Source organism: Chrysemys picta, chromosome 20 (genome assembly GCF_011386835.1).
Source record: "Chrysemys picta bellii isolate R12L10 chromosome 20, ASM1138683v2, whole genome shotgun sequence".
Lineage (NCBI taxonomy): Eukaryota > Metazoa > Chordata > Testudines > Emydidae > Chrysemys > Chrysemys picta.
Window position 1 is genome coordinate 3,630,658 of NC_088810.1, and position 20,568 is coordinate 3,651,225.

Genomic DNA, 20,568 nt, shown 5'->3' on the forward strand with positions numbered 1-20,568 from the left:
TGGCATATCTACCTCTCCCCAGAGCTTAGTGTCATCCACAAACTTGCTGAGGGTGCAATCCATCCCATCATCCAGATCATTAATGAAGATGAAAAAAAAAAAACGGCCCCAGGACTGACCACTGGGGCACTCTGCTTGATACCGGCTGCCAACTAGACATCGAGACATTGATCATTACCCGTTGAGACAGACAATCTAGCAAGCTTTCTATCACCTTATAAACCATTCATCCAATCCATACTTTTTTAAAGTTGCTAGCAAGAATACTGCAGGAGACCGTATCAAAATCTTTGCTAAAGTCAAGATATATCATGTCCACCACTTTTCCTATATCCCCAGAGGCAGTTATCTCATCATAGAAGGCAATCAGGTTGGTCAGGCATGACTTGCCCTTGGTGAATCCATGTTGACTGTTCCTGATCTCCTTCCTCTCCTCCAAGTGCTTCAAAATGGATTCCTTGAGGATCTGCTCCATGATTTTTTCCAAGGACTGAGGTCAGGCTGACTGATCTGTAGTTCCCCAGATTCTCCTTCATCCTTTTTTTAAAGATAGCACTATATTTGCCTTTTTCCAATCATCCGGGACCTCCCCTGATTGCCACGAGTTTTCAAAGATAATGGCCAATGGCTCTGATGTTCGAAATCTAGACCGCATCATATCAGAACACATTCAAAACACTGAGAGTCCTGGTACTCAAGAAGTTAAGAACTGGCTAGGTTTCCTAGACTCTAGGAGATCCTATTAAATTTTGAATCAGCGAGAGGTGCTTTCTGTCATGGTTGCCAGTCTTGTTTCATCAGACTAGTAGGAATGGGAAAAGATTTTTTAAAATAGAGGAGCTATGCACATGTTTAACTTACCTAAAGCCCTCCACCCAGGGCTGGTGGCCCACACAGGCCTGTCTTACTCAGATACCCCAGTGGGTCCAGGTGACAACTGGTACAGCACCCTGACAACATCTGCCTGACCTCTGGATAGATTCAGAGATTCTAAAGCCAGAAGAAGCATAGTGGTCCCCTAGTAGGACTTCCTGAAGAACATCCTTGAATTAGTCCCTGGTTAAACTAGAGCAGATCTCTTAGAAAAACACCCAGTCCTGCCTTAAAAATTACTGGTGATGGAGAATCCACCAGAGAGGGTCTTTAAAAGTGTTTGTTGTCCTTTGGATTTGCTGGCCCCCAGCCTTGGACAAGCTTTTTTATCTTGGCTGGAGCTGGCAGGTGCAATCTTCATATTTACTGTGACTTGTGACCCAACATGTGGGGCAGCCCACACTGAAAATGCCAAGGTGAGGATGGGCTGCAAAAAGGAGAGCAGATTCACTTAAAACTGGTAGTTAACACTGTAATTAGATTCACCAACCAGTCACACACCATGTTCCTGGTCCCCACATGGGTTATTGAGAAGCCAAAAAAAAAAAAAAAAAAAGAAATCATACAGGTCCCTTTATTGCATTCCAGTCAGAGGCTCCCAGTCAGCAAATAAGTCCAGTAAAGTGAGAAGTTACTTAAAACTCTGTTAATTATACAAATTGTTTTGGTCCCCAAAGGGCCAACCACATTCCCAGATCAATACTAGTTTGGATCTTATCCAAAACGTCATGCTGCCAGCCAATCCTTTCATATCTAACAACTAAAGGTTTTATTATAAACTAAAAGAAAAGAAAGAGAAGAGAGTTGTTAAATGGTGAAAGCAATCAGATACATACATATGATTTCTGAATCCATAGTTCAGGTTCCTAGCAGCACTGGTAGGTTTGCTGGCTTGTAAAGTTTTTCTGGAACATACCCAAAGCTTGGATGGATCTGTCAAATCTTCATTCTGAGCTTCAGTTTATAGAGAAGTTGCTCCAGAGCTAAGAAGCAGGATTGAAGACAAAATGGAGAAGATGCAGCTGCCTTTTTATATGTTTGCCACGTGGCTAGTAAATCCTCTGTCCCAAACAAAAGCTCCCACCATATGGGCATGGAAAAGCACTTGGAGTCCCCTGTCCACATATCCTGCTGACTCATAGGCATGGCCCCTGGCATCTCACAATGGGCTCATTGTACAGCTGAGTTCCCTGGATGGGCCATCCAACAGGCTGGATAGTGCAGATGCCAATGTGTCTGAGGGTGTCACCCAGATACACAGCACAAGTTGGAGATATCAATATACCGCACATATTTATAACTCACGATACAAAGATGATACATACATATACGTCAGTTTATCATATTTAGCACATCGTAACTACGATGATTGCAGCTGTTCCTCCTCTGTCTGGGAAGGAGGACATGCCCCCTCGCTGCAACACTGGTGGAAGGGCACAGTTCAGGGGGAATTGGCACCGGGGTCTCCATCACTAAGCGGTGTAGAGCAATAATTAGTTAGGGTCCCAGGACCTCTGACACGGCAGGGCAGCAAACAACGAGAAGGCTCTGGCCTGCAATCAATGTAAAGCAGCAGTGTCTATAAGCCCAGGCCCTCAGGAAGGGCAGGGTACCAAACAGTCAGGAGACCACCAACAAATGCAGGCCTTTTGGCCTAGCGTGGGGAGCCTGCTACCCCTGGGTGAGATGGTAGGGGGACCTGGGCCTGCCCAAATCCACCGGGTCCCAGCCCAGGGCCCTAACAGTGGTGGACTGGTACACAAATATGTCAGCGGGGAAATCCAGCCACAACACATTGGCCAGCTGTCAGTCAGCAACACAGCCAAATTATATTCAGCTCCCTGGCAACTTCCTACACTCCCGTTCAGGGGAAGGCGTGGAAGTACCTTGGTCCCAGGGTCATTGTTTGTCCTGGCAGGATAAAACAGCTAATGGCAGCCCCGGCAACTCCTCAGTGTCTCCAGCGACTGGCAGCTCTGGCAGTCCCTCCAGGTCTGAGGCACTAGAGCAGTTGCTAAGCTGGAGGGCCTGCCTTTTATACTACTGGTTCCTGTCCTGCCCCTCTGCTTCCGGTGGGATGGGCACAGGTGTCCCGGTTCTGCCCATCAGGGGGCAGTTGTGACTGTCCCTCCAGCCATCTGGAAAGGAGGCCACATTCCGTTGCTACAATAACTTTTCCACTGAAACTTTACGTGGCATATCTTGTATGAGTCACTGAAATTTCATAATATTGGTATCCATAATAGTATGAATGGTCACCCACATTCCCTACAGCATCACAGTTAATAGCTTAGTCGTTACCTCTTCATCACCCTGAAGTGTTCATGGGTAGGAGGTTTCTCTGAAGCCACTCTTTGTCTTGCCAGCTTGTTTTCCTTACCAGTTGCTCTTAAATTAAGCCAGAGCCTCCACACACAAAATACCCCGGTGATCGGGTCATATGGTATTGGCAATTATTTCAGAGCCACCACAAAAAAAACTTATGGAAATTATGTAGTTCAAGCAACACCTGGGAATTATTATTAATTACTATTATTTATTTAAGCAGAGCCTGGAGCCCCAGTCCTGGCCCAGGACCCCGAAGTGCTAGGCACTGTACAAACACAGAGCAAAAAGTCCATGTCCCAGAGAGCCCAAAATGGATAGAGACCTGGGCTGGGACACAGGAGAGCTGGGTTTGTTCCCGGTTCTGCCACTGGAGAGACCAAAGTTTCTACTAGGTGACCAAGGGTGACCCATCTGCACAGGTCCTGCGTCTTGGCTCCATTCCAGTCTCTGGTCATGTTGTAATTATTGATGCAGGCAATCCTGCCCACATCCACTACGTGTGTCTCCCAGAAAGCCAATTAGGGAGCACTGAGACCAAAAGAGGCCAGCCCCAGACCCATGAACAACTTCCTAGCCAGGGGCACGGTGCGGCGATTCTGAGACCAAATGAGATGGTGAGTGAGGGTGTAACAGTCCAGACTGATCAGGGTAAGAAGTAAGATGAAGGAGAACATGCCCATAGAGATGCAGACATTGAGAAGCTTGCACATCGCCATGCCGAAGACCCAGTGGAAATCCAGGAGGACATAGACGATGAAGAAGGGGATCAGCCGGGTGAAGAGGAGGTAGCAGGAGACCAGGTGGAGGAACCAGAGCGTGGTCACCATCCTCCTCATCTTCAGCCCCAGCACCCACAGGAACAGCCCGTTCCCCACCACACCCACCAGGAAGGTGATAAAGAACAACACAGCAGAGGCCAGGTGAGGGGTCTTCATGGTCTCTGGGGTCTTGCAGAAATTTGCCACTGTGGTTGGTGGGAGTGCCATGATATCTTGTTCCACGGTATCCTGGGAAGAGACAACAATTGAAGTGAAAAGGGAGAGTGGAAAAGGAGAAGGGAGAAATAACAGATTGGGTTAGGAAGGTAACGTTGGAGACAATCTCTCTGGGCACCCTCTGGTCCGCCAGAATATCCAGGCTGGATATTCTCAGAAAGTGGGCAATAGCTGGTGGAACTCACTGCTACAGGATAGAGCTGTGAGCAGTAGGGGAGGACAAGCAGGATGGCAGACATGGGAGGAGTGGAGAAGAGGACACTCTAGTAGATCAAATATACAGCTGTGCAGAGAATACCACATATTCTGGATGACTGGCTGGCTCAGGGGAGAAGGGAATGGGCCCTGGGGCCTTTCCTCTTTAGGGTGGCCAGGTCTAATCTGGCCCCAGGGCAAGGGATCAGGCCTACTCAGTTGGGGGCGTGGGATATTGGTGCTGTTGACTCCTAGCATGTAGGAGCTGGTGCCGGTGCAGCTCACTGTTACAAGGAAGAAAAAGCCACCCCTCCCCCCCACATCTCTTGTGCTCATTTGCCAGTCTCAGGAACTGCTGCTACACCCTGACTCGTGAGAGCGTGCAGGGTCCTTCTCATCTTCATTGTAACACAGGAAGTCTCAAGCCACCGAGCTGCTTCTCTGCACCCAAGCCGTGCTGCCTGCTTCATAGCCGTATTAGCATGGAGTCCTGTCTGCTCTGTAGAATGGCCTAATGGTTAGAGAATGGGGGAGCGGCTGGGAGCCAAGACTTCTGGGCTGTGGGAGGGATGTGGGGTGTTGTTGCTTAGACTCTGCAAATGGGGAACCCCTCATCTGATTAACATGAAACAAAACAGAAAAATTCACCCACGTCACAGATCTCACCTACTACCTCTGTCTATTGAGTGCCCCATGTTAACCCCAGTGCTACCGGTGGCAGAGACTTTCACAGGAGAACCCCATTGATACCCAGTTGCAGGGAGTCTGACTGGTTTACCTTTACAATAGCAATTCTTTTGGTGGCTCCTAGGAGGTCTTAGCAAGGAAATTCCCCTTTACACCCAATGCTGGGCCCTCTGCCCATTGTTTTGACTCACCTGGGCTGCGGGTGGTGGAAACACGGACCCAGCAGAGAGATTCAGACGACATGTGTTTGCCGAGCAAAGCATCCGTGTATCCGTCCCCTGCACCCCAGAGCCCTCCCCTGTGTGTTGAGTTCACTCCCCTTAACTCTGTGTTTTCTACATGCTCCACCCCCACCTGCTCTCTGAGGTTGAAAAGCTGCAAACCTAAATGGAAATGATCCTTCGGACACTGTCTTAGCAGAGCAACCACCTAAGAAACAGCCATTGCTTTAAAACTAGCTCCCACTCCCCTCCCAGAGCTGGGGCTAGAACCCAGTGGGAGGTGTAGTCATGGCCCCAAACCCCACTCTGCTAGGCACTGTATAAAGACAGGAGAGACCTTACTGTCAAAGGAGTCAGTGTTTGATAGAGACCAAGTACAGGTCTCAGGAGCCCGTGGTACTATTACTGGCTCTGCCACTGGCAGACTGAGTCACCTTAGCTAAATTACTTCCATGGTCCCAGCCTCAGTTTCCCCATTTGTAAAACTGGGAAACTTCTACTGACCTGCTTGGCAAAGTTCTTTGAGATCTACTGAGGACAAGCACTAGAGAAGAGCTAGTAATGGCTATTATAATACACAGACTCTTCTATAATACACCACACCAAATGGATTTGAAACCATTTGGAAATCTAGAACCCCCATGAGATTTTTAGATCAACAAAGAAGCTGGAACCTGTTGGAGTCTATATGTTTAAAAACAGTCTAGAATCCACTGGGGTCCTAGCACCAGTCAGGAATCTAGAACCCGTGGACCCTATTGAGTGTGAACACTTTGAGAGACTTAAAACGAAGAGTCCAGAGCCAGCCAGTGATGCAGAACCCATGAGAATCAGTTAAGTTAGACTACATCGAGAGACTAGAACAAACAAGATTCTGGAGCCAGCTAGTGATTTGGAACCCTTAACAGCCATTGACTTTGAAAAAAATGGAGAGACCTAGAACACATGGGATTCTGCAGACAACAAGGAATCTGGAATCCCAAGGACACTGCTCGGTTTATAAACATTGAGATACCTGGAACCTATAGGGTTTCAGAACCATGAGGGGTAAAGGAACAAGTGGGACGACAAGTTTCCAATGCTCTCTAACTTCAGGCACTCGTGACCGACACTGGCATCGCATTCTTGTAGAGCAGCAAGCCCTGGCAGAGATGGTAGGGCAGCCAGCAGATGAAGAATGACACCATTGCAGTCACCATGACTTTGAAAGGCTTCCCGCTCCTTGCCGACCGCTTCTTCTTAATTAGGCCAGTCAGGAAGGCAGAGGGGCCGTGAGTGGACAAACAGGTCGGGAAAGCAGAGGTGCCATGAGGGATCAGGCATTTCGAGAAGATGGAGGGGCCGTGAGACCCTAAGAAGGAGCAGGAAGAACACAAAGGGGATTGGAGGAGACAGAAAAGGGGAAGGGAGAGAGAGACAGACATGTGCAGCCCATGTCCTAGCAGTGAGAAACACGGCATTTCATTCCTCCCTGCACAAACCAATTAGGCTGCAGCCACACACAGAATCCACTAGACCCCACTACCCTCAGAATTCAACCTTGGTCTGGTATACCATGCTGTTGGGTGCTGTTTTCCCAGTAGTGCTGGGTTCCCTTCAGGGGTCTCAGGGTCCCAGTTCCAAGGATGGGGCCTATGTAACCAGCACTCTGGGGAGGACTGGGTGTGACTGAGATTTATCTAGAAAGGAAGGGGCAGGATTTCACATGAGTTGTTTCACACAGGGATGTACCCACCATATGTAGATAACACAGGACCTATCACAGCGATTGACCTGCTCTAACCACTAGACCCCAAACCCCTCCCAGAGCTGGAGACAGAACCCAGGGTCCTCAATCCCAGCCACCTAATGGACTAGCCCATTAGACCCCACTCATCTCCCAGAGATGGGGACAGAACCCAGGCATCCTGCCTCCAGCCCCCCTGCTCTAACCCACAAGGCCCCCCACTCTTGGCTGGGAGTTGTATCATTTGTGACTCAGCCTTTGCTGTGAGCTAACATATCTGGATTATCACTAGGTCATGGTGCAGCCCCCTGTCAGGAAAGGAATTGTGAGAATTACAGGCCCTTCCTCTTCATGGGGTCCTGCCTCAATAGATGAGCTGCTGGCCAAGTATCTAGTGCATTAGAGTGGGGGGCTGTGAGCCAGGACTCCTGGGTTCTATGCCAGGCTCTGGGAGGGAGTGGGGCTAGTTTCAAAGCAATGGTTGTTGCTTAGATGATTTCTCAGATAAGACAGTGTCCAATTATCATTTCCGTTCATGGTTTGCAGCTTGTGGATCTCAGAGCAGGTGGGGGTGGAGCATGTAGAATATACAGACTAAAGGGGAGTGAACTCAACACACAAGGGGAGAGCTCCGGGGTGCAGGGGACAGATACACGGATACTTTGCTGGCCAAACACACGCCATCTGAGGATCTCTCTGCGCCTGGTCTGTGTTTCCACCACCCCCTGCCCAGGTGAGTAGAAACAATGGGCAGAGGGCTCTGTGTTGGGTCTAAAGGGGAAATTCCTTGCTAAAGCCCCCTAGAAGCCAAAGAAATTTGCTATTGTAAAGGCAAAGCAGTGGGACTCCCTGCCCCTGGGTGTCAGTGATGTTAGCTTGTGAGACTCCATGTCATTGGGTATTAGTGGGGTTCCCATGGGGCACTCAATAGACAGAGTTAAGAGGTGAGGTCTGTGACTGGGTGAATTTTCTCCCTTATTTCACATCAGACAAGTTGCTCCCCATTTACAAACCTCTACGCCAGCAATTCTCAACCTTTCCAGACTACTCTACCCTTTGCAGGAGTCTGATTTGTCTTGCGTACCTCCAAGTTTTACTTCAGTTCAAAACGACTTGCTTACAAAATCAGATGTAAAAATACAACAGTGTCACAGCTACACTATTACTGAACGATTGCTGACTTTCTCATTTTCCCCATATAATTAGAAATGAATTGGAGTATGAATGTTGTACTGACATTTCAGTGTATAGTATATAGAGCAGTTTAAGCAACTAATTGTATGAAATTGTAGTTTGTACTGACTTTGCTAGTGCTTTTTATGTGGCCTGTTGTAAAACTAGGCAAATGTCTAGATGAGTTGATGAAGCCCCAACAGACCTCTGCGTACACCAACCCCTGGCAGAGAACCTCTGTTCTAAGCCACAGGACCCCACGTTCCTCCCACAAACCAGGAGTTCTGACCTCCACCTCACTCCCTGAGCTGGGAATAGAAACCAGGAGTCCTGGCTCCCAGCCTGCCCTTCTCTAACCATTAGGCCAGTCTGCAGAACACAGAGGACTCCATGCTAACAAGGCCGTGAAGGGCAAGTCCCTGACAGAGGCAATAGCCCAGAGGACCCTGCTGCAGGGCTGGCAGCACGGCTGTGGGACAGAGAAGCAGCTCAGTGGCTTGAGGCTTCCTGTGTTACAGTGAGAGTAAGAAGGACACTGCACGTTCTCACGAGTCAGGGTGTAGCAGCAATTCCTGTGACGGCCAGATGAGTACAAGAGACAGGGTGGGGGAAGGGTGGCTTTTTCCACCTTGTAGCAGTGAGTTCCACCAGCACCAGCTGGACAGAACCGATCACCACCTCCCTGAGCCAGCGAGTCTCCGCCCTGGAGCCAGGTCAGAACCAGCACCTCCTGGTGGGGAAGGGCCCATATCCCATTCCCCATCCCTCAGAGACAGCCTGTCCTCCAGATCACAGCCACATGGTATTATCAGAATAGCTGTGTATTTGACCTACTAGACTGTCCCCATCCTCACACATCTACTATCCTTTTTCCCTCTGCCCATAGTTCTACCTTATAGCAGTGAGTTTACACTGGCTATAGCCCAGTTGCTGAGAATACCTAGCCTGGATATTCTGGAGGACCACAGGGTGCCCAGAGAGATTATCTCCAATGTTGTCTTCCTAACCCCCTTTATTTCTCCCTTCCTCCCCTCACCCTTTCCCCCTCCTCTGGTGTCCCTTCTAACCACTCTTCTGTCTCTCCCCAGGGCACCATGGACCAAGGCAATATGACTCTCCCACCAACCACTGTGACAAATTCCAGCCAGACCCCAGCAGCTGTGAGTGCCTCTCACCTAGCTGCAGCCGCGTTGCTCTTCCCCACCTTCCTGGTGGGTGTGGTGGGAAACGGTCTGTACCTGTGGGTGCTGGGACTGAAGATGAGGAGGACAGTGACTACGTTTTCGTTCCTCCACCTGGTCTCCTGTTCTCTCCTCTTCACCCTTCTGATCCCCTTCTTCATTGTCTCTCTCCTCATGGGTTTCCACTGGGTCTTCGGCATGGCCATGTGCAAGCTCCTTAATGCCTGCATCTCTATGTGCATGTTCTCCTCCGTCTTCCTTCTCACCCTCATCAGCCTGGACCGCTACATCCTCACTCACCATCCCATCTGGTGCCGGCACCACCGCACCGTGCCCCGAGCTCAGAAGCTGGCGGTGGGTGTGTGGCTGGCCTCCTTTGCTCTCAGCGCTCCCTACCTGGCTTTCCGGGAGACCCAGGTGGTGGATGGGGGCAGAATCATCTGCATCAACAATTATGCTCTCTCTCGGGACTGGAACACAGCCGAGACACAGGACATGGGGAGACGGGTCCACATGGCTGTCTACATGGTCCGGTTACTGCTGGGCTTCCTCCTGCCCTTCTGCACCATCGCTGGATGCTATGGCCTGGTGGGGCTGAAGATGAAGGAGAAGAAGTTGGCGTGGGCTGGGAAGCCCTTCAAAGTCATGCTGACCGCAGTGGTTTCCTTCTTTATCGGCTGGCTGCCCTACCACCTCTATCACGGCTTGAAGCTCTACAAGAAGGAGGTGCCAGAGTCAGTGACGGGTGCACTTTTGGTCTTTTACACCTTCACATCCTGCTTCACTGCCTGCTTCACCCCCATTCTCTACCTCTTTGTGGGGGAAAGGTTCTGGCAGGTCTTCAGGACATCTCTTTTCACTTTGGTCAAAGCGGCTTTTGTTGATGATCTTGGCAGCAGTGCCCACGAGTCTAATGGAAGACACGGGTCAGAAGTTGAGCACACAAAACAGGAGATGGCCTGAAGTTGCCCAGATTGAGGGAGAGGTGAAAACTTACCATCCCAGTTTTTCCTAGATCCCTGATGGCTCTAAAACCTCATGGGTTCCAGGTATCTCAGTTCATAAACCTCAGAGTGTCTCTGGATTCACCAGAATCCCATGTGTTCTAGGTCTCTCAATTTTTTCAACTCAATGGGCTATCAATGTTACCAGATCCCTAGCTAGCTCCAGAATCTTGTTTGTTTTAGGTGTCTCAGTGTGTTCCAACCTAATTGACACTCTTGGATTCAGCATCTCTACATGGCTCTGGAATCTCCTTTATTCTAAGCCTGTCAATGTGTTCGTACTCAAAGTCCATGGGTTCTAGATTCCCGACTGGACTTAGGACATCACTGTATTCTGGAGTGTTTTCTAACCACATAGAATCCAACAGGTTCAAGATTGTTTTCTAAAAAATTCATTGTGATTCTAGATTTCCAAATGGTTTAAAATCCATTAGGTGTAGTATATTATGGAAGAATCTGTGTATTATAATAGGAATATCTAGCTCTTCTCTAGTGCTTGTCATCAGTAGATCTCAAAGAACTTCAGCAAGGAGGTCAGTAGCAGTCTTCACATTGTTAAAAAATGTGGAAACTGAGACATAGAGTTGTGAAGTGTCTTGGCCAAGGTCACCCACTAGAACCTTCCATCTGGCCAGTAGCAGAACTGGGAACAAACCCAGCTCTCCTGTGTCCCATCCCAGGTCTCTATCCATTGCATCTCCTTAGATTGTGGGCTCTGTGTTTGAACAGTGCCTAGTCCTGCACAGCCCTAGGCCAGGACTGGGGCTCCCAGCACTACCTGAAATAAAATATAATAATAATCATCATCATTCCCGGATGTTACTTGAACTACATATATTCTGTAAGGTTTGTGTGGCATCTCTGAAATACTTTACAACCCCTGCATGACCCGACCACTGGGATATTTAGTATGTGGAGGCTCTGGCTTAGTGTAAGAGCAGCCGACAAGGAAAACAAGCTAGCAGAACAAAGAGAGGCTCCAGAGAAGCCACTTGGCTGTAAACACCTCTTCACCACCCTGAAGTAATATCCAAGTAACTATGAAGATCCCACCTGTCAGCTCCAGCCAAGTTACAAAATCTTGGCCAAGGCTTGGGGCTAGCAGATGATAAAGACTTGAAAAGATCCTCTCTGGTGGATTTGCCCTCACTCACTAATTTTAAAGCAGGATTAGATGGTATTTCTAACAGATCTGCTCTAATTCAATCAGGGACTAATTCAGGGAGGTTCTGCAGGAGGTCAGAGTAAGGGACCACCATGCTCCTTCTGGCCTTGAAATCTCTGAATTTATCCACAGGTCAGGCAGATTTTGATGGGGTGCTGCACCAGTTGTCACTTAGACCCACAGAGGTATTTGAGGAAACCAGGCCTGCGTAGGCCACCAACTCTGGGTGGAGGCTGTAGATAAGTTAGACATATGTGTTTTACTATTCCAACAAAACAAGACAGACAACCATGACAGATACCACCTCTTGCTGATTCAAAATTCAATAGGATCTCATGGATTCTAGGAGTCCTGGCTGATTGTTACCATCTTGGGTCCCAGCTCTGTCAGTGTTTTGAATGTGATCTGATGTGGGATAAATTTCGACATCATGTTTTCCAAGCCCCTGTATGTTTCAAAAGCCAATAGGATCCTATCATTTCTAGATATTTGGCTGGTTCTTGAACCTTTGGGTTCTAGGTTTGCCAGGATTTTAAAACCCAAATAGCATCTATGTAGTCTAGAACATCCTAGTTTCCAAGCTCATATATGACGATCTAGACTACATAGGAGTAGTTTGGGTTTCAAAAAAACTTGTCATATCTAGAGGCTGAAGAACCACTCAAATGTCTAGCACTCATAGAATACTCTTGGGTTTATATATATATATATATATATATATATATATATATATATATATATATATATATATATATATTAGTGTGTGTGTGTGTGTTTGTACACAAAATAAATAGTATCACGAGTTCTAGATATTTCGTGAGTTCTTAAACTTCTTCAGTTTTAGTTGTGACAATGTCTTGAAATCCAATCAGATCTGACATTATCTAGTACTTCAAGGACTCCAAGCACCTATATATTTGAAAAAACAATAGGACCCTGTGAATTCTATATATCTGGCTATTTCTAGAAACTCCTGGTTACTAATCATTCGGTTTATTAAAAAAAACACACACACACACACACACACACACAATGGAGCCTTGCACCTTTTACAAACAAGACCCCTCAGGGTGGCATCTCTAAAATTGAGAACATTCTCTGCTTTGCAGGCAAAGTGCATGGAATCATGTACTGACTTGAGACACCTTCCAACAGGTCTGATGTTCACAAAGGGTTCAGCTTCTTCTTCTGAAAAAAGTCAGGCCTCTTCAGGGGTGTTCATCTGGGAAACCCTCCAAAAATAGAAGCATGACAAATAATCAAGTATTTTGGAAAATTAAGCCTGAAAATCTGTAGTGCATGAAGCAAGCAACCCAGACCCTCAGCCAATGTAAGTCAGTGTAGCTCTGTTGACTTCACTTCAGAGTTCTTGGGTTCCTCACCTGCCTCTGGGAGGGGATTGGGGTCTAGGAGGGTAGAGTGGGGGGAGCTGGGTGCCAGGACTCCTGGGTTCAATCCCCAGCTCTGGGAGGGGAGTGGTCTCTAACAGTTAGAGCAAACTTAGTGACAACAAAACATTTAGTGAATTAGTGTCAAATTTGCCAAATTGTTTCACCCAACCACCAAAAATCTGACATTTTCAATATAAAATTTTTCATTTTTTTTCCCGAAGTGGCTTTGTCTTGAAATGCTTTTATTTAATTTGTATTTACAATGTGTAAAATCCAAGCTCACAAAACAAACCATTTTGTTCCAACTGAAACAATCCCCCCTCCCCTTTTCATTTGCCAAAAAAAAAAAAAATTCTTCATTTTGGGGTCATCTCCAAATAAGTCACCTCCTCCCGATTTTTCTAAACAACCAGAGACCCGAAGAATTGATTATTGGCACAGGCCTTACATGCCATCTGTGGTCCCAATTCAGCCCCGTTGTGGCTGAAGACACCGGATCAAAGCTGATAATAGGGACGAGAACTTAAACATCTCCATGTTTAGATCAAAAGAGCTGTGACTGTGTCTCTAAGCCCCCATTGTCAGCTCAACATGTATGTTACTCACCCTCAATTTTACCGTGGAAGCTGTACCTCGCAGAGGTCTGAACTGCTATTAAACACAGGTGCAAACAACTTGAGGAATGGACTCACTTTTGCAGTATGGCCGCACCGGCCCTCGGTCCTGTTGCGTAGCTGATCTCAGGGGCTGTTCGGGCTTGATGTTTCCTGAAATTTGGCCTCTTTGCTTTTTTCCCCTCACTCTGCACCAAGAACATTATAAGCATCTGAAAATGTTCAATCAGTACCTCCGGGGGGGGAGGGAAAGCCGGTACCACTGGGCATCAAATGACCCCAAATTTGCATCACAAACCCCACCCCTGACTCTGTTGCTCAGTGCCACTTTACAAGGCAGTTGACCCAGGCACAGGAGCGTTGGTGCAATTTGTGAATATTAACAGCAGCTCATCTTCAGGGGGCTGCATCTCCTGATGTCCCCGATCAAACAACCGCCCTTGGCTCCAGCAGACTCCAGCAGGAAAAGGTTTTGCCGCAGGCCTGGCTGTAGGAGCGCCCTTACCTGATCTGCTGTGGGAGTCCCAGACCTTGGGCAATTTTGAGCTTAGCATTGGCAGCACCTGGTACAAGTGTCCCCTGCATCTGACAGTCCTTTCCTCTCTGCATGCTCTCATCCAACCCGGGGCATCAGCCCAGACACACATCTCTGTTTGTGTGTGTGTGTGTGTGTGTGTGTGTGTGTGTGTGTGTGTGTGTGTGTGAGAGAGAGAGAGAGAGAGAGAGAGAAATATAAAGGGAAGGGTAACAACATTTATGTATGCAGAAACATAAAATCCCTCCTGGCCAGAGGTACAGAATCACTTTACCTGTAAGGGGTTAAGAAGCTCAAATAACCTGGTTGGCACCTGACCAAAAGGAAGAATAAGGAAAGAAGATACTTTCAAATTGGGGCAAGGCAGGGCAGGGCAAGAGGTTTTCTTTGTTGGGTTCCCTCTCTGGACAGAGAGAGAGAGACCAAGCAGTTAAAACATCTTCTGAAAAGATACCTGAAATGATACATCTAAAATTACAGAAATTTTAAGTAAAGGCAAGGAAATGTGTTTTATTATCTTTTGTTTTAGCTTGTGAATTTTCCCTATGCTAAGAGGGAGTTTTATTCCTCTTTTTTTGTAACTTTGAAGCGGAGCCTAGAGGAGAATCCTCTGTGTTTTAAATCTTTTTATTTACCCTGTAAAGTTACCTTCCATCCTGATTTTGCAGGTGTGATTCTTTTACTTTTTAAATAAAATTCTTTAAGAAACTGATTGATTTTCAGGGTCCTAAAAACCCAAGGGGTTCGTCTGTGTTCACTTTGTAACCAATCAGTCAGTATATTATTCTCAAGCTTCCCAAGGAAAGGGGGTGAAGGGGTTTGGGGGAATATTTTGGGGAAACAGGGACTCCAAGTGGCCCTTTTCTTGGATTTTTGTTTAAATCACTTGGTGGTGGCAGCAATACCATCCAAGGACAAGGAGAGGATTTGTGCCTGTAACAGGGTGCTGGCCTAAGAGGCGCTGAACCAGCCCCTGTTAGCTCAGAACCTGCTAGCATAGCTCCCATAAAGGGGAACTGACTGGAGCTGGCAGGGTGTGGCTCATTAAAGGAGCCTGAGAGCAATCACCTGTGAGCCTGCTGAGAGGAAGGCCTATAAAGCTAGCAGGAAGGGAGGAACAGGAAAGTGAGGACCTGTTGCTCCCAGCTAGCGATAAGAGCAAGCTGTTCCCTAAGGGGCTACCTGACTGATATTGAACTGTATATACATGTGGTGGTAGGGAAATAAAAGGGCACTGGTGTGTGAAAGAGTGGTCTCCAGCCAATTTGTACCGTGAGCAACAAACCGCTCGTCTACACGTGGGGGCTTGGCTAGGATCCACTGAAGCCAATGAGCACGGTTGGTGGCCCGGCAATGGAGGAGACCCTGAAATGGTTCGTAGAGCAACAGAAACAGACCCAGCAAGCCCTGCAGACTTCCCAGCAAGCCCACCAAGCAGAAAGACAGGCTGCTTTGGCCTGGCAGGCCAAGCAACAAAAAAGCCTGCAGGACTTCAGCTGGGAGCAAAGCAGCGTCCACGGGTAGCTCCTGCAACAGCTGGTGAGTCCTGGGGCAGGGGAGGGCACCCGGCCGCTGGGCTGGGAACTCCGTAAAATGAGCCCGGCGGATGACCTGGACGCCTTCCTGGGAACTTTTGAGAGGGTAACCGCGGGGGCTGCATGGAACAGGGCAACCTGGGCCCTCCGACTAGCCCCTTATTTGACTGGCGAGGCGCAAGCGGCCTATATGGCTTTGGGGGAAGAAGCTGCCCAGAACTATGAGGCCATGAGAGCAGCCATTTTTGACCGAGTAGGCTTATCAGCGGAAAGGTACAGTCAGAAGCTCCAGTCAGCCTGGTAGATGTCTGCTGTGCAACCACAGGCATTCACCCAGAGGTTAAGGGACTGGGCCACATGCTGGTTGAGGCCTGACATGCGTACAATGGAGGAGATAATGGGCTCCCTGATACTGAAGCAGTTCTTGCAAAGCCTCCTGGAGACGGTGCACACCTGGCAGAAGAGACACCAGCCAGGCACCGTCGAAGAGGCGGTCTGGGTAACCGAGGAGTATATAGAGGCTGAGGAACCCTGGGGGGAGGACTGGCAATGGAAAGACAGGGAACTGGGGCAGAAGCCCGTGGACTCCTTACCCAGGAGAGGCAAGGAGAAGAAAAAGGGAGCCCCGAGGAGCACCCGAGAGGCCTGCCCGCCTAACGTGCTGGTGGTGTGGGAAGCCGGGGCATGTTAAACAAGACTGCCCGGACATGGAATGTGGCTGGGCAGACTTTTGTGCTTGGACTGAATGGGTGGGACGGAAGTGGGGGCTGGAGATGTCCACTGTGCCTGTGAAAGTGGGGCAGAGACCCCAAATGGCTGTGGTCGACACCGCCTCAAGTTGCACGCTGGTGCAAAAGGCGCTGGTTAAGCCACATTGGCTCATTCTGGGGGAAAGGATGGTCCTCGGGTGTGTACATGGGGACAGGAAGTCCTGCCTGGTAGCCCAGGTACCCCTGGAAGTGAAGGGTTGCTTCAGGTGGAAGCGGGTAGGGGTCCTGGAGAAACTACCATGTCCAGTACTGTTAGGCCGGGAATGGGCCCCACTACCAGGCATGAAACAATGGGGTACCCCAAGAGGGGGGTGGATTCCCAGAGAATGAGAACCCCAGGGCGGGAGGACGGGCCCAGTCCTGGGAACCAAGAAAAAACTCCTAGACAGCAAAGCCCAGAGCGGGGAGACCCACAGGAAGTATATATGGAGGAGCTGGTTGGTCTCGACCCCCCCAGAGAAGGAAGGGGCACTGGGGAACAGCCCCTGATCCTGCTCTCTGTGGAAAAAAGCTCCAGATGTACTGGGACAAATGGGGGAAACTGAGGCACGGAAGGTCCTGCCCCGAGGTGGGATGAATGCCGACCCCCCCGTCAGAGGGGCCCAAGCCACAAAGAGCCGGGGGAAACTGAGACGCGGGAGGTCCTGCTGGAAGATGAAAGAACCCCAGGACCCCGGCCAGACACCCAGGGGGAGCTGGGGATAGTGGGCCTGCCACACTGCGATTGGCGTGACGACCTGTGCGTGGAAGCAGAGATGGGGGGCCCCACCACTCCCAGAAAAATGCTCCTTCTGTGGGAGAAGGATGGAAAAACCATCCAGGGTGCTGGCTGGGAAGGACCCAGCTGGGAGCGCTCCCCGAAAGAGCCTCCTTCGGGGGAATGGCGGAGGGGCCAAAGGTGGCCTGGGTGCACCATTCTTAAGGGTGAGGGTGTGTAACAGGGTGCTGGCTTAAGAGGCACTGAACCAGCCCGTTAGCTCAGAACCTGCTAGCATAGCTCCCATAAAGGGGAACTGACTGGAGCTGGCAGGGTGTGGCTCATTAAAGGAGCCTGAGAGCAATCACCTGTGAGCCTGCTGAGAGGAAGGCCTATAAAGCTAGCAGGAAGGAAGTAGGAAGGGCAGGGGTGAAAAACAGGAAAGTGAGGTGTGAGGGCCTGTTGTGCCCAGCTAGTGGTAAGAGCAAGCTGTTCCCTAAGGGGCTACCTGACTGATACTGAACTGTATATACGTGGGGGTGGGAAAATACAGGGAAATAAAAGGGCACTGGTGTGTGAAAGCGTGGTCTCCAGCGAATTTGTACCGCAAGCAACAAAGTGCTCGTCTAGAGTGCCTTAGGGAAGTTTTAACCTAAGTTGGTAGAAATAAGCTTAGGGGGGTGTTTCATGTAGGTCACCACATCTGTATCCCAGAGTTCAGAGTGGGGAGGGAACCCTGACAATATATATATGTACATACACACACAAACATTTAAAAAACCCAATAGTACCCTACCAGTTCTAGACATTTGAGAGGTTCTTGAACCTCTTGGGTCTGAAAGTTTTTTAAAACCTAAACTGGTCCTCTGTGTTCTAGGATGTTGTAGATAAATCTCTGCATAAAGCATCTTCGTATAACTATTATTTTCATAGGACTTTGTATTATGCGTCTTCATATAACCTTGTATTAAGTCTTTCCATATATAACATCTATTTTCATACAACTTTGTATCAAGTCCTTTGATATAGGAACTTTGTATCATATCCTTATATAGAAACTTTTTATTGAGCCTTGGTATGTTATAGCCCCTAGGGATAGTTAAGGTAGAAGAAAAGTGTCTTTTCGCTAGGAGTAGAATAAGATCTCCCCCCTTTTTATCAATTGCCCTGTTGAATGAATGAGGTGTGAATGAGTAAGGCGTGGAAGGCAAGCACCTCTAGACAGCTGCAACAGTTGGAGAGGGGATGGAAGCCAGACCCAAGAACAATAAAACTTGTCAGGTGGGCTCATTAAAAAAAAAAAATCAGATATATTGATGGCCTTGGGAGTTAGAAGCGAGCACCTTCTTTTGAAAAACACCCTCTTTGAAAATAAGTGTGGCAGCATTAAGACAACACCCAGAAGGAAGCGCCACAGAAGACCAACTGACAGACACAGATTTTGCATCTAGTATAGATTTGTATGAGAGGGGAGCGGCTATAAATGTGAGGTGTCTTGCAGAGGATCTCCGGTCTCATCTTGTCAACACCGGAGCATCGATCCAAATCGACAGATGCTCGGATCCACCCCTCTCGCATCTAACTCACTTGGCCAATGAAGTTAAGGGGAGCAACTAGTTGGTAACAACAACAAGACGGAGTGTGCTTGTGTGTGTGCGCGCATGAGTAAAATATTATATGCATATGATACAGTGTTGATTGATACATGTATTACCAATAAATGTGATGCTCTGCCTTATCCCCCCCCCCCAAAAAAGATCCTTTACTGTACTTTAAGTAAAACAATGTCATATAGGAGGTCGGAAACTAGACTACATAGGACCTCTCTGGATTTTAAAACTTTGATAGACCTAGAACCCAAGAGGTTGAAGAACCAGCCAAACATCTAGAATGCATAGGAACCTTTTGGCTTTTGAAACATACAGGGGCTTGGAAAACATGATCATAGAAGATTAGGGTTGGAAGAGACCTCAGGTCCAAAACTGGATACAATACTCCAGGTGTGGCCTCACCAGTGTCGAATAGAGGGGAATAATCACTTCCTCGATCTGCTGGCAGTACTCCTACTAATGCAGCCCAATATGCTGTTAGCTTTCTGGGCAACAAGGACACATTGTTGACTCATATCCAGCATCTCGTCCACTGTAATCCCCAGGTTCCTTTCTGCAGAACTGCCACTTAGCCAGTTGGTCCCCAGTCTGGAGTGGTGCATGGTCCTTTTCAAAGTGCAAGAATCTGCACTTGTCCTTGCTAAACCTCATCAGATTTCTTTTAGCCCAATCCTCCAATTTGTCTTGGTCACTTTGAACCCTATCCCTACTCTCTGGCATATCTACCTCTCCGCACAGCTTAGTGTCATTGGCAAACTTGCTGAGGGTACAATCCATCCCATAATCCAGATCATTAATGAAGATTGAGGAAAGTGATTATTCCCCTCTATTCAGCACTGGTGAGGCCACATCTGGAATATTGCATCCAGTTTTGCCCCCCCCCCCCCCCACACAGAAAAGATGTGGGCAAGTTGGAGAGAGTCCAGGGAGGGTAACAAAAATGATTAGGGGGCTGGGGCACATTATTTATGAGGAGAGGCTGAGGGAACTGGGGTTGTTTAGTCTGCAGAAGAGAAGAGTGAGGGGGGAATTGATAGCAGCCTTCAACTAGTCAATGGGGATATCCTATCTCCTAGAAGTGGAAGGGACCTTGAAAGGTCATCAAGTCCAGCCCCCTGCCTTCACTAGCAGGACCAAGTACTGATTTCTGCCCCAGATCCCTAAGTGGCCCCCTCAAGGATTAAACTCACAATCCTGGGTTTAGCAGGCCAATGCTCAAACCACTGAGCTATCCCTCTCCCCAAACTGCTTGAAGGGGGGTTCCAAAGAGGATGGAGCTCGGCTGTTCTCAGTGGTGGCAGATGACAGAACAAGGAGTAATGGTTTCAGGTTGCAGTGGGGGAGGTTTAGGTTGGATATTAGGAAAAACTACTTCACTAGGAGGGTGGTGAAGCACTGGAATGGGTTCCCTAGGGAGGTGGTGGAATCTCCTTCCTTAGAGGTTTTTAAGGCCCGGCTTGACAAAGAGCTGGCTGGGATGATTTAGTTGGGAATTGGTCCTGCTTTGAGCAGGGGGTTGGACTAGATGACCTCCTGAGGTCTCGTCCAGTCCTAATCTTCTGTGATTCTTTTGTAACTAAAAGAAAGAGAAGAGAGTTGTTAAATGGTGAAATCACGTAAGTATAGTAACTCCTCACTTAATGTTGTAGTTATGTTCCTGAAATATGAGACTTTAAGTGAAACGATGTTAAACTAATACAATTTCCCCATAAGAATTAATGTAAATGAGGGGGTTAGGTTCCGGGGAAGTTTTTCTTCACCAGACAAAAGACTGTGTGTGTGTGTGTGTGTGTGTATATATACACACACATTGTTTAAAACTTATACTAACAATTTAATACTGCAACACAGTGATGATGATTGTGAAG

General features: G+C 48.2%; 2 protein-coding genes across 2 annotated transcripts; one reads left to right on the top strand and one right to left on the bottom strand.

The window, feature by feature from the left end:
* Positions 1-2,865: 2,865 nt before the first annotated feature.
* LOC103306984 (probable G-protein coupled receptor 33) lies at positions 2,866-5,361 on the bottom strand. Its single transcript, XM_008176722.2, has 2 exons — positions 5,270-5,361; positions 2,866-4,208 (listed from the first exon to the last, which is right to left on the bottom strand). The coding sequence occupies exons 1-2, from the start codon at positions 5,339-5,341 to the stop codon at positions 3,720-3,722; spliced, it is 561 nt and encodes a 186-aa protein (XP_008174944.2). The 5' UTR covers positions 5,342-5,361; the 3' UTR covers positions 2,866-3,719.
* A 3,931-nt stretch (positions 5,362-9,292) lies between these two features.
* Positions 9,293-11,140, top strand: LOC101950585 (probable G-protein coupled receptor 33). The gene has a single exon (XM_065574622.1). It carries the CDS (start codon positions 9,293-9,295, stop codon positions 10,340-10,342), a length of 1,050 nt encoding a protein of 349 aa, XP_065430694.1. The 3' UTR covers positions 10,343-11,140.
* The last annotated feature ends 9,428 nt before the right edge of the window (positions 11,141-20,568 follow it).

Excerpts from the sequence above, each read along its gene's own strand:
- LOC103306984 (XM_008176722.2), bottom strand. The coding sequence starts at position 5,341 with ATGCTTTGCTCGGCAAACACATGTCGTCTGAATCTCTCTGCTGGGTCC. Across the intron at positions 4,209-5,269 it reads TTCCACCACCCGCAGCCCAG|GATACCGTGGAACAAGATAT; the intron begins GTGAGTCAAAAC and ends GTCTCTTCCCAG.
- LOC101950585 (XM_065574622.1), top strand. The coding sequence starts at position 9,293 with ATGGACCAAGGCAATATGACTCTCCCACCAACCACTGTGACAAATTCC.